The sequence below is a fragment of the Hoplias malabaricus genome, chromosome 13, assembly GCF_029633855.1.
Source record: "Hoplias malabaricus isolate fHopMal1 chromosome 13, fHopMal1.hap1, whole genome shotgun sequence".
Taxonomy (NCBI): domain Eukaryota; kingdom Metazoa; phylum Chordata; class Actinopteri; order Characiformes; family Erythrinidae; genus Hoplias; species Hoplias malabaricus.
In genome coordinates, this window is record NC_089812.1 from 3,200,335 (window position 1) to 3,216,528 (window position 16,194).

General features: G+C 39.2%; 2 protein-coding genes across 2 annotated transcripts; one reads left to right on the forward strand and one right to left on the reverse strand.

Annotated features, from left to right (window-relative positions):
* The first annotated feature begins 4,507 nt into the window (after positions 1 to 4,507).
* Positions 4,508 to 9,731, forward strand: syngr2a (synaptogyrin 2a). Its single transcript, XM_066642774.1, has 4 exons — positions 4,508 to 4,682; positions 5,787 to 6,024; positions 6,147 to 6,283; positions 6,375 to 9,731. The coding sequence occupies exons 1-4, from the start codon at positions 4,584 to 4,586 to the stop codon at positions 6,564 to 6,566; spliced, it is 666 nt and encodes a 221-aa protein (XP_066498871.1). The 5' UTR covers positions 4,508 to 4,583; the 3' UTR covers positions 6,567 to 9,731.
* An 898-nt stretch (positions 9,732 to 10,629) lies between these two features.
* cant1a (calcium activated nucleotidase 1a) lies at positions 10,630 to 15,807 on the reverse strand. Its single transcript, XM_066642481.1, has 4 exons — positions 15,660 to 15,807; positions 13,314 to 13,976; positions 12,055 to 12,258; positions 10,630 to 11,783 (listed from the first exon to the last, which is right to left on the reverse strand). The coding sequence occupies exons 2-4, from the start codon at positions 13,951 to 13,953 to the stop codon at positions 11,413 to 11,415; spliced, it is 1,215 nt and encodes a 404-aa protein (XP_066498578.1). The 5' UTR covers positions 13,954 to 13,976; positions 15,660 to 15,807; the 3' UTR covers positions 10,630 to 11,412.
* Between the last annotated feature and the right edge of the window lie 387 nt (positions 15,808 to 16,194).

Genomic DNA, 16,194 nt, shown 5'->3' on the forward strand with positions numbered 1-16,194 from the left:
TACGAGGTACCATTGATTGGTGGAATCTGACTGGACCGTTGCTATGACAACAGCTTTGATTTTTGAATTTCTCCCTCTCTCGATCGATGGCATGCAGCCAGTTGAGATGGGGTTGGAATATATTTTTGGGGTTAGAGTGTGTGTATGAAACAAGGTAGTCACAACAAACTAAAAACTAGAAAATGTATTCTCTATTCATAATTTTTATGAAAATATGTGTTGGCCATTTGCAATATGCAATATATAGCTACACATTATATAATGGCATGTAATGTGCATTGTTTGTTTACACTGTAGGTGTCTTGTTCTATACACACACACACACACACACACACAAATGCACAAGCAGCATCTGCTTAGTGATTTATTAATTAAGTTAATTGCTCATTCTCTCTGTGTAAATTTCACATCAATACCTCAGTGATGACTATAATCTAGTGTCTGAGACATGGCAGAATTATGTAAAAACAATTGTCATATATTGTTAGAAAACTTTTACAATTTGTATATAAAATGTTAAATATATAATAAGCATAAAACCTGTTATTAAGGATAGGCAGAGAAGAAGGTTATTGCTAGGACATTTTAAGTTGAGTGTCTGCGTGGGTTTCCTCCGGGTGACTGTCTGTGAGGAGTGTGGTGTGTTCTCTCTGTGTCTGCGTGGGTTTCCTCCGGGTGACTGTCTGTGAGGAGTGTGGTGTGTTCTCCCTGTGTCTGCGTGGGTTTCCTCCGGGTGACTGTCTGTGAGGAGTGTGGTGTGTTCTCCCTGTGTCTGCGTGGGTTTCCTCCGGGTGACTGTCTGTGAGGAGTGTGGTGTGTTCTCTCTGTGTCTGCGTGGGTTTCCTCCGGGTGACTGTCTGTGAGGAGTGTGGTGTGTTCTCCCTGTGTCAGAGTGGGTTTCCTCCGGGTGACTGTCTGTGAGGAGTGTGGTGTGTTCTCCCTGTGTCTGCGTGGGTTTCCTCCGGGTGACTGTCTGTGAGGAGTGTGGTGTGTTCTCCCTGTGTCTGTGTGGGTTTCCTCCGGGTGACTGTCTGTGAGGAGTGTGGTGTGTTCTCCCTGTGTCTGTGTGGGTTTCCTCCAGGTGACTGTCTGTGAGGAGTGTGGTGTGTTCTCCCTGTGTCTGTGTGGGTTTCCTCCAGGTGACTGTCTGTGAGGAGTGTGGTGTGTTCTCTCTGTGTCCGCGTGGGTTTCCTCCGGGTGACTGTCTGTGAGGGGTGTGGTGTGTTCTCCCTGTGTCAGAGTGGGTTTCCTCTGGGTGACTGTCTGTGAGGAGTGTGGTGTGTTCTCCCTGTGTCTGTGTGGGTTTCCTCCAGGTGACTGTCTGTGAGGAGTGTGGTGTGTTCTCCCTGTGTCTGTGTGGATTTCCTCCAGGTGACTGTCTGTGAGGAGTGTGGTGTGTTCTCTCTGTGTCCGCATGGGTTTCCTCTGGGTGACTGTCTGTGAGGGGTGTGGTGTGTTCTCCCTGTGTCAGAGTGGGTTTCCTCCGGGTGACTGTCTGTGAGGAGTGTGGTGTGTTCTCCCTGTGTCTGCGTGGGTTTCCTCCGGGTGACTGTCTGTGAGGAGTGTGGTGTGTTCTCCCTGTGTCTGTGTGGGTTTCCTCCGGGTGACTGTCTGTGAGGAGTGTGGTGTGTTCTCCCTGTGTCTGCGTGGGTTTCCTCCGGGTGACTGTCTGTGAGGAGTGTGGTGTGTTCTCTGTGTCTGTTTCCTCCGGGTGACTGTCTGTGAGGAGTGTGGTGTGTTCTCTCTGTGTCTGCGTGGGTTTCCTCCAGGTGACTGTCTGTGAGGAGTGTGGTGTGTTCTCAGGTTCTCAGGAGGAGGCATGATTCTCAGGTTCAGGAGTTCCTCAGAATGCTCCTTCCAGTGCCTGACAATCTGCTCAGTCGAGTTCAGAGTTTCAAATTCCTTGTTGAGCACAGGTTGGACAGTGTCTCCACTTCCCCTCCTGAGCTGTCAGGGTGTTTTCTAGAACCTCACTGAGACGGCCCAGGTATCATTCCCATTCTCCTGGGATTCTTCTCTCACTGTGCACTCGTTACTTTTTTGCCTGCTACTCTGACTCGCTGAATCAGGAAATCCTTGAGCCAGTCAAGCTTAAAAAAAGACTCCTTTTCCACGTAAACGATTCCCTGACGACAGGTGTCCATCATCAGGTTCTTGGGGTGCTGCTGTAACAAGCTGTTTTTCTGTTGTTGAAGCTGGTTTCCGAAACATATCAGATTTTAATAGAAAACCTAAAGGTAGAACAAAAGTTGTACATTTATTACCCAAAGAAAATGATCCAATGTTATATATGAGTATGTAAAAAATATGTGAAGCTTTAGGAGCAGGTCATTTGAACATGCAACAGTCTCAATTGTGCTCCAGCATGCCCTCTCCTCCGACTAAATGCTAAATTCATTCATTAAAAATGCACCTTACTCTAGCGCTCACACGGCTGCATTTTTGGGCAGGAGCACATACAGTATGTAGTACATACCATAGATGTCTATGGAACAAACAGAGACGAGGCTCCTGTCAAAAGCTGCTCATTCTTTTTTCCACGTATCAACACAGCTGTCATCTGAAGGCCCAAGTAAACACCATCAGACTCACTTCATCTTCTACAACACACCGAATGGCTGAGGAATTTTACATAGGCTGTGTTCTATGATCATAGCATCAAATTACAGTAGCCATTTTAGAAGTGTAGCTAAAGCAGGTCATTTTAATTAAACTGGACTAGATAATGTTTGGCAAACAGCACCCAACACTAAACTGATACCAAAACTGCACTTAACGATAACATTTTTACTGCATCAAACTGAAGCTCTTAGAGAGGCTTTTGTTACCTCTGTCATGAAAAAGAGAAAAAAAAAGTTCTTCTTATTCTTCTATGATATGGTGCTGCAACACTGCCACCTTCAGGTTTCATATTAAAGTTTTAATCTCTAATCACATCTACTCTACATACAAATAACTTTCTTATTGTTCATTTTTTTTCCAACAAATGAATTTTATTTATTTATTATTTTTAAAAGTAATTTATACTATTCTTATTTCAGTGTCAGTTATTTTATTACTTATATTAGAATTAAAATTATATACATATATATATATATATATATATATATATATATATATATATATATATATATATATATAATTACAATTTAATTAGTTCTTTGATTCCTTTATTCATTCATTCATTCATCCAGTTCAGGGTCGCAGTGGGCCCGGGGCTTACCCTGGAGGGTGACACACACTCACACATTCACTCACACACTCACACCTACAGACACTTTTGAGCCTCCAATCCACCTCCCAACGTGTGTTTTTGGAGCGTGGGAGGACTTCCTTAAAATGCTATTATTTCTAACATTTCAGGAATTTAAAGAAAATAAGAAAATGTCTGCTTCTATCAAACATGTAATTATATGTGCCGACCAATAAAAAAGAGGCCTAAGCGAGATTATAAATGAATGTCAGACAGGACTCATGCTCAATAAACATATAAACTGAAATATTAGATTGGTATTAGTTCTGTAACTTTACACTAATTTTATTGAACCTGCGACAATAATAATTTTTAGATGTAAATAACATTGCTGTAATTGAGGTCCATTAATGATGATGAAATCTCATTAAACCTTTCCATAATTATACCTTTAATTTATGTTAATGATCTGAACATCATGAGCAGGAACTGTTTAAATAAACACACTAGGGAACTCTTTCTTAACAAAAGGGACTTTTTGAAACACTCACTGTACAGGGGTCACTTGGAAGAAAGCTTGGCCTATTACTATTTTTTTTATAAAATTAAAGTCATTTATAAATAAAAGTCAGAGAAGTGCATTTGAAAATCCTGCCCAATACCTACATGTGCAGTTACTATCTCTCACCAACATTACTGATCTACAACAGAACTTTGTTTTGCAAAACAAACCCTGTAAAAATTCACCATTTATTATTTGAATATCATTACTCTAAAGAAGTTTGGAATGATTTAATAAATACTAATTATATCATTATACAATAACACTAAAACTAATAAAATGACAACACAATATATTTCCAGATAAATCTGGATACAGTGTAAATGTGCTTTACTTTTAAATTTAATTTTGAATTTGATTATTATTTTTGAAGAACAAAAAATCCAAATATGGTGAATATATTTTGATATATTTTTATTTACATGTCTAAGCAATAAAAAACTGTATCTACAATTATATATATTAAGGATTTAAGTTGCCACTGTGTTATTTATTTATTTATTTATTTATTTATAGTTTTTCTTAATTTCTGTCTCTGATATTATTGATTATTTGAGGGGAATTCATCTTTTATGTGTCATTTCTGTATGTTTTTTAATTATTAACATTTTTAAAAATGTGATCAAGAAGGACACATAAATATTAAATAAACAGATTGTATGGCTTTGTTATTTTTAAAAGTATTGCCTGAATATCCCATGAGGGAATTTTTAATGACGTGTTCTTCCTGGGTGGGTGGTGCCCTGCTTTCAGGAAACAAATGTAAAAGTAAACAAATTAGTTTCGAGAGAACTGTACTTCTGCAGGACAACGGTGAAGACTGTTAAAATGGAGACAAGCGCTTACGGGGCATCTCTAGCTGGCGGCTCTTTTGATTTCGAGAGCTTTATTAAACAGCCACAGACTATACTTCGTGTGCTGAGCTGGGTGAGTGTTCAGAAAAGTTCATTCTGTTTTGGCAGTTAGCAAACTCGCTAGCTTCAGGGCATCAGCATTTCAGCGAGATTCGACAGTAGCGCCTGCGTTAGTAACGACACTGTGTCTAAGAGCCACGAGCTTGTGTTGGCAGCAGGTTAAAAACTAAGTGAATTAGCAGCAGACAGGTTAACTTTTGACTAGACAGAAAAACAGCTGCTTGCTGCGGGATTTCAAGGAAGCGAAACTTAAAAGTAGAACTTCAAGCTCAAAGTTAGTAGTTAAAATAAAACGTTTTCAGACTTCTACAGTAGCGTATCTCTGGTCCGGTTTTGTGAGCTAATGTTGCTAACCGAATTAAGCCTGTTGTAGTTGTCAGCTGTTACCACAGCGACTCCCCGACCGTTGGTGATTCACCCAGTGACTATTGAGTATTGATTGAGGTGCAGCTGGGGCCTACCTCGTCAGCCGCAGTTCTAGAGGAACCCAGCACTGCTCATTTTAATGTTGAAGAAAAGATTTCCAATGAACGTCCACAAAAAATAATGGAGTCTATTTCCGTTTTTTATAGAAGCTTTAATTTCGTTTCATTTGAGAACCACATAAAACAGGTTTTCAGGAATGTTTTTCTTCAGTTGCATATAAAAGCATTTAATTCAGTCAAGCAGAGCTATTTAAGAGCCGTTTAAGGGCATAGGAATTAATCCTGTTTAGAAAAGGCGTATTAATGAATTTCATTATGATTTTTCAAGTGTTGTTGAAACTACAAGCATTTTTATACAGCGTATGTTTGCTAATAAAAAAGCAGTCCTGTTCTTCTTCGGTAATGGAGTATGAGAAATTATATGAGCCGTTAAAAAGAGGTATGCAAATAGTATTGCATATTCTTGTATAGATAATAGCTAAGTTAAGAGGTCATGAAAAATGAAAGGAAACAAAGTACCCGCATCCATTTAATTGTGGATTATTAACCTGTATAATGCAGGACTTTAGCTGTCTCCCATTTTTACAGAGCAGTGTCGTGGTTTCAGTTCTCTTGGTTTCTGTAATTTTAATTGGGGCTGGCATTTCTTTCTGTAAAGCTGATCCATTTTCTTTCCCTCTTCCCCTTCTCAGATTTTCTCCATTGTGGTGTTTGCAACCATCACTGCAGAGGGCTTTATGAACACACAGGGTGTGCCAAACTCTAAATGCATCTTTAACGATAACGACGGTGCCTGCAGTTATGGATCCGCCATAGGAGTTCTAGCTTTTCTGGCTTGTGTCGCCTTCATTGTTTTGGATGCTTACTTTCCTCAAATCAGCAACGCCAAGGATAGGAAATACATTGTCCTTAGTGATCTTTCTTTTTCTGGTAAGGCTTGTTCTTGTAATCCACGCATACATGTGGGACATTGCATCAAACTTTACAATTTCCCAAACAAAAAAAGTCAGACATGATTTTCTCGGGCTCTTCTTGTCATTGTCTTTTACCAGGTGTGTGGACGTTCTTGTGGTTTGTGTGTTTTTGCTTCCTGGCCAATCAGTGGTCACACACTGATAATCCTCATGAAAACTCAGGAGATGCTGCCAGAGCTGTGATAACGTTTTCCTTCTTCTCCATCGTCAGTTGGGTGAGTAACGTATGATCCTCCAGCACGTGTGATAGAAATGTTTTTTCTGTATAAAAATGTTTTCTATGTTTCTATCTTTTTGTCCTACTAGACTTTGCTTACCGTATTTGCCTATAGACGATATCGCAGAGGCCTGGATGAGGTTGGTCTGGGCTACAACGATCCTTCCCCTGACCAAACCACCCCGTACCCTCCGTATCCCAATGCCCCACAGGGATACCAACAATCCCCATTCAGCCAGAATCCTACAGGGCAGGGAAGCTATCAACCTCCATCATACTGAGTGACAAACATCAGCTCACCAATAGCCAGCACAACTCTGTGAGCTTTAGTAATGGTCTTAAACTATTGCACTCCATTTTTTTTATCTGGGCCTTTCTACATTAAGAATAATAATCCAAAGAGTTATGTTTCTTGTTTCATTTAATGGTATTTCTGACCTTACAACAATGCCAAAAATGATTCTAGACCATGTGTGATTCTGTAAAATTTTATGGAGCCTGGCTGCTTTAATGGTTTTATTAAGAATGATGTGCCAATTGACAATCAGTATATTGTGTTTACAACTTTAATTTTAGATAAATTCAGAATATCATTTTTGTTAATTGCAATAAAAAACAGAATCTGTCATTTTTTTTAATTTTCCAGAACCTTTATATTTTGACAAAGGCACTGATGTATGTTCTATGTATTCACTGATCAACATAATTTAGAATTTGATACCTGCAACACACACACACACACACACACCCATACAGAGTATTTCAGCTATTCAAGTTAAAATGGCTGACCGTGCTGTGCCAAACTTATGAATATGTTTAAAGAGTTTAGAAACATTTCTGAAAGATTCAGGAAGTCCAGTCCCAAGTTCAGTCTATGAAGGGCATGACTGGAAACCATTGTTGAATATTCATGACCTTCAGTTCCCCATTTGGCACTACCTGAGAAACATTGACAGAAATAGCCATGTGGACTTGGGACTGATAACATTTAATGCAGTCTGCTTCTGCATCCAGAAATTCAACAGAAATGCTCTGTTATACACTGTATTTTGTTCTAAGATACGACAATGGAAGCCTACTGTGGCCAAAATAGTCCACGTTTCAAGTCGTTTTTGAGAAAAATGGATGTGAGTGATGAAGAAAGGTGCAATAGCCAACATCTGTCACAGGGGTGCATCAGTACCCACAGCATGGGTGAGTTACATATGTGTGAAAGTGCTATTGATGTAGCCCTTAGCGTGGAGTCCATGGTTATTTCAGCAAGAGAGTGCAAGGTCTCATTTCTGCACATGCTACTGCATGGCTTCGTAGACACTGTGTTTTTGCTTGACCGCTCTGTCTGTATTGCAGATCTGTCCCCAGCAGTTAAAAGTGCCTCTGTCCCACTGTGTTTGAGTTTGGTGCAGGTATCAAATTCAGAATTGTGTATATTTACAAACCACATTCCAGACGATCGGTGTAAGAACATGAATAAATCACAGATTCTTGTTTTAATTGCATTTGACCAAGGATCCAGGCTTTTCTGGAAGCAGGGTTTGTATGTGTCTGTGTGCTAGTTTCAGTACTATCTACTTACTTTCTAAAAACGTTAGAAAATCTTACATATTGGACTCAATTTAACACAGGAGTAAAATACAGGACACCAGTGTTTTAAAGATGAAGGGTGTTTCGTTCATATGACGACAGTTTGAGTAATCCTCCGGTACAAATGGAATAGAAACAACAAAAAATCACATCATTTAATGCACCTATGTGTCGGCTAGGTCCTAGATTAATGTGTAAAAATAACTTACGACAGTCAAATGACCTGTTAAGCTCTTGTAGTAATTTGCCAGTGTTTTTACGGTAATGCACAAACAAACAGGTAAATACATTGTATTTATGGGAGTTGGGTATTTGATTGGAGACTAAATTGATTTTACAGGAGGTAGAAAGTACTGCCTAATAGACTACTTCTTTAATATTAGTTATAATAACTGTGCACTTGAAGATGCTTTGTTTTTTATATATCATTTTTTGAATGCACTTGATTTGTGAAAGAAAGGATGATTTGTCACTAAATGATGTTTATTTTTGCATAGATTTGTTGTCTTTTACAAGGAAAGCCAAATCCAAGACTTTTACCTTTGGAAGTAAAGAACTGTGCCTTAAAATGATTTAAGTAACCAGTGTTTGTTTTTGATGTAACGCGACCCCTCCACACTTCACAGTACATATCCACATTTGCATGTACAACCACTAACAATTTTTTTGGTTTCTTACATTTAGTCTGAAAAAGGGAATGTTGTATTTTTCTGTTCTGTTCTTGTGCAACTGTTACTGAAAATACAGGCCTTGCCTGTGGGAACTTGGCTGCTTTTAATAAAGTTTTTTCAGAGGGGAAGCCAAACAACTCACTGAGTACTGTTTATATAGACAAAGGATCCATTTCAGACAGAAGAGTTGTACTTTGAATCATTAAAACTGCTCATAGTCAGCGTTTACTCATCAGTTATATTTCATACAATAGTTTCTCTCATTGTCTCGTTTTTCTCATTGATCACAATTAATCGCACTGTGTCCTGTTTTAGGACAAAAGCTTTTAATGATTGATATGTTTTATTTCAAATTAAACAATGTAAGATAAACACAATGGGATTTTATTAGTAGTGTGTGTTGATTAAAAATATAATCACAATAATAAAGTTATAATTCGGGTACTTGCTTGTATCTTTATGAGAGAGATAAATGTTTGTGTGAAATGTGAATGTTAGATGAAATGTTTTACTTTATTTTCATATCTCAATGCAGTTTTGATGATTTTTGAATTATAAACCCTTAATGAACGTTTTAAGGAGAGCATTAGCAATGGACACAGAAGCTTTAATATAGTAAATAAACGCTACAGTCCAGCTTGTGGCTCAAATGAGGAGTGATTAAGGAGAGGAGATGAAACAGGAGCTCTGTCTGTGTCAGAGTTGCTCAGATTTATTTTCCAAAGAGGACACTGGTTCACTCTGAGGAAACCCATGCAGACACAGGGAGAACCAGCTTAGCTTGAGTTGCTAAAGAAAGGTGTCAGGGGGCGGGGCCATGGCTGAAGGGAAGAGCGAGGCTTAGTTAAAAGTATTTGTTAAGGAATGCAAGAGTCAAGTACTGAAAATGTATTCAAAAGTATTCAGTTTTACTCAACACTGAGGAAAGTAGGGCATTTCAGAAATAAAATGTATATCAACAGGATACAACTGAAGAACTTCATTCCAGAATGCCTCATATTATGCTGATTTAATTTGGTTAAGAATGACAAACCTATGTTTGGTAGAGGGCTTTACACACTTGGATATATATGGTTTTGGATTGATACTATTCAATTACTCAGTAATAACAAGACTGTGGTTTTCTTGATCATTTATTTACCTAGAAAATGTACAATTAATGATAATGATTATAATAAAAATACTAATTAAAAGCTGGGACGGGGTGTGTTTACCATGTGTTGCGTTTAATTTCCAATTTAGATTTTTTTTAGATAATTAGATTTAATTATTTTTAAGACTGAGAATCTAATAGATTTTTTGCCCATTCTTGTTTAATACATGACTCCAGATACTTAACAGTTGAAGTTCACCTTTTTCTGATTTTTCTCTTTATGATTCGCCATAGGAGACAGGCCTAGAAATTAATGTGTTCATTCATTCATTCATCTTTAACTCATCACGCTGAGTCTGTAGTCTACTTGGACCCACTCGGTGCGAGGCAGGAACTCACACAGACACAGGTCAAACACACTAAACCCCTGAAAGTCAAAGGAGGTAGGGATTGAAATCAGGAACTCAGATTAAGAGCCATGTGGCAGTGACACTACCTGCAGTGCTACCTTGCCCTGTAACTCAATGGTTTTAATTCATGCCCTTTCCAGTGTGTAATATAGTTTCTTCAGGCATTAGTTACTGTGTCCAGTGGCTACATTCATTCATTCATTCCTTCATTGTCTGTAACCGCAGTTCAGGGTCCCGGTGGGTCCGGAGGCTACCCAGAATCATGTGGCTTCATCTATAGCGGAGTTAGTTTCTCATGCAATGGCTCAAAGGTCACTTTCAGAATTGGTTTCTGGCCTGGATCAACACAGAGTGAGATTTCTCTGGACTCTCTGGTACAAAGCAGTGAAGCATGACCCAACTTATAAAGCATTCATATTCTTCTGTTTAAAGTGGAATGGGTCAGAACAGAAAATGTCAGAAATATTTTCACTCTTATCCTCCCCCCCCCCCATCCCAAGTGTGTTCTGCAGGCATCAAATTTAAAAATGCACTGTTTGCAATACACATTCAAATTGAAGTAATTAAAGTAAAGTTTAAGAGATTTGACACATCCCAGGTTCTTGATATTTTCAGTAAACAACGTCTCGAATTCAAAGACAACAGCCTAGGTGTAGAAATGATCGTACAAACCAAATCAATATGATATACTCTTCTCAAACTCTCTGCATTTGCTCAGTATTGGTGTCTTGTTTATGTGATCCTTAACTCACAAACACACAACCAAATAAAAGATCAGACAAGTGATTCTGGTGTAAAAAAATGACATTCAGCACAATCATATTTAGTACAGTACAAACATCTACAGAAGTACGTGTACATGATTCTGACTGCATTTCTGTGTTCTTTGCACTCAGTTACATTCAACAGCATAAGATCATGAAAGGAGTGTGTGGGGCCTTGCTGTGAAAACAAAGCCTCAGTGTTTTTCACACAAACTCATCGGTGAGTGTAATTCATTCATATTCTATAACCGCTTTATCCAGTTCAGGTTCACAGTGGGTACAGAGCCTACTCGGACTCACTGGGCACAAGGCAGGAACACACCTGGAAACAGGATGACCCGGAGGAAACCAACACAGACACTGGGAGAACACACACATCAAACTCCTCACAAACAGTCACCCAAGACGGGGTCATCGTGCCGCTCAGGGTGAGTGTCAATTAGTCTTTAAATAAATAAGCCCCACCCCATTTTATCTGAGACTGAAATCCCACCTTCTGCCCATAACCTGCTAAATAAGGCCGTAATGTTCACGTCGGCCCTGTATCACAAAATTAAATTAGAAACAACACTGACGTAAACTGTTCCTGGTTTATCTGACTGGGGCTAGATAAACTCAAGTCCTTCATATTTTACATCACCGATCTTTGTTTCAGGAAGCAAAATGCGGCCATCCAGAGTGAAAGCCAAGATGTAAGTCGCTATCCTTCCCGCGTCTTCTTCAGACTTCAAGGCAACTATGATCTGGTCGTCCGTGTTGGGGATGAATTTAAAGGAAGAAAAGCCATGGGTGGGATTTAAGGGCCCAACTTGGCTTACAGCAATGTCTGTGAAGTCAGCCGTGCTGCAGAGCATCAGGTTGGTAGCACGGCGCTCATCTGCGGTTTCGTCGTATCGCTCTGAGCTGGCACGACGCGGCAGGAAGAACCAGCGCTGCAGAGTGTCACTCCAGGCAGCCGACTCATGGATGAGATAGCCTTAAATATGCACAAAGAACAGACGAAAACAAGACTTTAACACAAATGAATATGAGCCTTTGTGCATTTTCCCAATGGAGCATATTAACACTTAAAAATCACAGTAAGGATGGATTGCTTGTACTTTTCTAAAACAAATAAAAATTTTCAGAACACTGTTTTTTTTTTCCAAACATGCATTTATCATTATTAAGTTTAAATAATTCCAATATCACACTGCATCCATATGTTAAGTGGGTTTAATAACATTTAAGACCTTTCTCTCTCTCACCTGGGGGACTGATACCTGCTGCTCTGCGGAGAGAGTTGTACTTTGAAACCCAGTTCTGGTGCTGAACGTCTCCATGGAAGCCTACCACTTTCACCCATTCAGGATTATCATTGACCACTTCTCCTGTAGTGGTTGTCCACTCTTTTCCAAGACCTCCCACATACAGGTGGTCATCCTTCACAGCAAGCCATTCTGCCTTAAAGCCTTACACACAGACACAGAGAGAGAGAGAGAGAGAGATTAAGCTAAAGTAGACTTAGCTAGCTAATGTTTAAAAAAATTCAACATAACAAGATTACAAACAAAAAAGCATTGCAAATCCTATTTTCCCAGAAAGATCTCCCTTCCAATTTAATCAATATTCTCTTATTTTGAACCAAGACAGGTTCTATCTACTTTATATTAAAGCAGAAGCTACAAGGCTAATGTAGCTAACAACTAACAGAAGCACAAATTAGCATCTTACAATCTACATTCTTAAACCATCACACACATGCCTCACACTGCCTTTGAATCACACATGGTTTAACACAAACAGTACTGATTTAATTTCGGTCTGCAAGATCAAAAAAAGGTTTGGTATAATGTTTTTTAGAATTTATGTGGTCGCAGAGCAGCTTTACAGAATGCTACACAATGCTTTTATTTTTTACTATTGTAGTTTGACTGTTATGTCACGCAGAATTAATTTTAGCTACATTAAATTTGTGGTTGTTAGAAAGAAAAAACTATAATGTTAAGTTAATTGAGTACAATATTTTTAATGGCAAATATTTAAGAAGAAAGTTGATATTGTATTTTAAATGTAGTGCTGGGTGATATGAGCGCAAATCAATATCATGATTAATTTAGCATTTTAGCTCCAGTATTAAAGCCGGGATATTTCTCTAATGTTGCTGGGAGCTTGTTCCTCTCGTTTTTTCCTCAGGATTTACATTTGACTTCTTTTTGTTCAGTGTCGTCTTAATTATAGTCAAAACACAACACGTCCAAACCACAGACGCTGTATTTTTCTTTGGTACGAGCTCGAGTCGCTCGGGCGGCCTCTGTGTTTAGGTTCTCCTCCATGTGGCAGATAGGGGGCAGAATCACGTGACTACAGCTTGGTAGCTTGGTTTTGAAAGGACAGTACATAAACACACGAAAAAAATAACCTCTATAAACAAGATTATGCCGATTAGAATGTCTGAATGTCGATTTATTACCCAGCCCTATGCAGCATTCTATTTTTTGACATTAACATTTACAAGGATACTGACCTTTAGAGACAGAACCATCTCCATCCGGCAGTATAACCCAGGGCACAGCCTTAGTTCCGTCTATGTGGTACACTACACCAGTACGATCGTCCACACTGTACAGCTTCCCATTAAAGGCGATTAACTCAGAAAGCTCCATGCCTCGCCCTTTCTCAGCCAGATGGCTCTCCAGCACCACCCTGTCTGTGTCCCACTCTACTGCCACTTTGTCACCGCTTTCCGACACCAGTAAATGGCCTTTCCGCATGTAGCTGAACCAGGTCAGCTTATTCTGAATGCTTGACTGAGTATCCAAATCAGCAATGACTCCAATGCGATAACGTGTGCCCTTGGGCGTGCGCTCAGGAGGACTCAGGGGGTACGTGTCATTATACTGATCCTCACCCACAACCTCTGGGTGGTTTGAATTCCAGCCATGTCTGCCACTGGGCTGTGAGCGAACAGGTGACAAGTGCAAATAGATGAGGAGGACTAGAGTCATTACAGCCAATACAAAGACGATGGCTTTCCATTTGATGCGGAAGCGGGGGTCTGTGGGGTTGGTCATAGAGGCCAGCATGGGAAGTCCTCCAACCGAGATGCGCAAAGAGTTCAGAGGCTCATTTTTGTCCAGACGGGAATAGCCAGGAGAAACCGGCATGGAGGTGTGCGAGTCTGCCGGACCTAAAAGGACAGATGAGACTACATTAGGCGATGTATTACAACCAACAAACAGACAGACAACATAAGTAATTTAACACTAGTTCCACAAAACACAGCCTCAGAACCAAACTGTACGTTTAACAATGATTTCTGCCAATCTCTCTACTCCTACCATGTACAGGACATAGTCATTTACACAGCTGCAACGTGTCCCACTTTGAATAGAGCAGAACTTTCTTTGATAAAGGTGTCCTGTTGACACAGAGCTTAGGAGTGGTCACCGGCCAATAAGAAAGCAGTCGGAACAGGAAGGACTTGGCAAGAACAGGTAAAGCAGGACATTTCAGTTGCACTAAAGGTCAACCCTTTTACACTAAGAAAAAAAAATCTCATCAAAGGAAATGTAACATTTTGCCTCCAAATCTAATCCAGAGAAAGGGAAGCAATGCAAATTTCCTAAATGCTAATAAAGGGTTTAGAGTTTGCCAGTAATTATTTAAACGATTCACTCATCCCTGGCATCATCGATCATTTAAAAATTCAAGCCTCACCTGCATGTTTTTTTTTATAATTACATAATATTTATATTAGTAAATAATATCAATATACCAAAACTCTTAAATTAAAGGTTATAACTGAAGTAAACTCCCAATAATGTATCATTTATAGTTTATTTGTTATTCTGTTTCAGGAGAGTTCCAGTTGTGGTCACTGACAGCTTACTCCACCTTCACAAACTCAGAGAGGCTTATCTTAACAGTGACTAAGGTTAGGCTAATTGACCCCATCAGTCATTAAACACATAATCTGGCATTGATTCACTTTCTGTAACCACTGTATCCTGTTCAGGGAGGGAGTGCATCTGAAGAAACACACAATCACTCGGTGCGAGGCAGGATCACAGTGTGGATGAGGCGCCAGTCCAACACACCATCTCTCATTCACTCACTTTTGAGTTGTGAACCCACGTTTAAATAAGTTTAGAACCACGTCTCTGATACAGCCGAGTCTCCAGGGGCAAGACGAGTGGTTATTCCACTGCATGAAAATGAATCATTACAGAAAGTGACTGATTCCTTCGTAGACTCTGGGTATTTCTGGGCAGACTGTGTAATGAAGAAAAATGCATTTAATAGTTTGCTTTTGAAGAATATCTATTATTTCCTTCAACAAGTTTAACAGACAACCTGAACTCTCCACGCGGTACACACTGAAAGCCCTTTTCAACAAACTTGGTCCTATTTTACTGCAAAATTCTAGCTGGAATAATAATAAGCTTATACACACATATATAGATCATATATTGTACACTGTATCTCAAATAGCAAGCTTTAAAAGATTGAGCCATTTCGAAATATCTAATACATTAAGGTTAAAGCTGATTAGTTACAGTTTTACAGAGATGTAACTATAGATTTTAAAATAAGCCTGAAGAAGTACTTAATAGATAAGAGACCAAATTTCTCTGTAAAATAATGTTGGAGTGCAGACTTTTTACAGTTACACATTATATACACTAAGCCTTTCTTATAGCTTTATCTATCATTTTGACCAATTAAACATTTACTGTAGTATGAAAATTATTCATTACTCAAAGTACAGATTTTTTAAAAACGAGATCAAACCCTTGCGCGTTCTCGTGATTATTGTGATTCGTCGATGACGTGTATGAAAAATTGCGTAAGTCTCGGTGTGGTAACTTACCCTGTACAAAGTGTCCGTTAATGGGGAAAGGATCCTTTAATATTAAATTGTAAATTTCGCCCCGTTTTCATGCCCCAGTGTCTTCAACACTTCCGCAATATAGAGGCTAAAATACGAAGCAGTCTTGTAGCATCATCCCTGCGCAGAATTTGCGCATATTCACCGGGACACAGTGGCTGTGGCAGATTAATGGACCTCCTGGGCTCTGTGTTGTGTGCGCGTTTACAGTTACAGTTTAACACCGAATACAACTAATTGTCAGTAAATACAAGTTTTTGAAGAGTTCTGCCTACGTTTTTTTCGTAGTGGCCCTAAAACGCTGCCGTACTCGTTTCTTATAGACCTCACGACTGGCGCTTAAACTGCCATTCTAACAGTAGTGTTAGCACAGTTCTTCACTTTTAAAGCTAGTTTGCTATCAAAAAAACTGATAAACAGTTTTTTTATTTAAATATAAATTTCCCCTGTTTCAAAAAGTACACAGACTACACAGCGCAGAATAAAACATGATTTAAAACTCGTAGTAGACTTATTC

Coding starts and splice junctions, on each gene's coding strand:
- syngr2a (XM_066642774.1), top strand. CDS start 4,584: ATGGAGACAAGCGCTTACGGGGCATCTCTAGCTGGCGGCTCTTTTGAT. Junction 4,683..5,786: donor TACTTCGTGTGCTGAGCTGG/GTGAGTGTTCAG, acceptor TCCCCTTCTCAG/ATTTTCTCCATTGTGGTGTT. Junction 6,284..6,374: donor TCTTCTCCATCGTCAGTTGG/GTGAGTAACGTA, acceptor TTGTCCTACTAG/ACTTTGCTTACCGTATTTGC.
- cant1a (XM_066642481.1), bottom strand. CDS start 13,953: ATGCCGGTTTCTCCTGGCTATTCCCGTCTGGACAAAAATGAGCCTCTG. Junction 12,259..13,313: donor AGATGGTTCTGTCTCTAAAG/GTCAGTATCCTT, acceptor TCTGTGTGTAAG/GCTTTAAGGCAGAATGGCTT. Junction 11,784..12,054: donor AGCAGGTATCAGTCCCCCAG/GTGAGAGAGAGA, acceptor TGCATATTTAAG/GCTATCTCATCCATGAGTCG.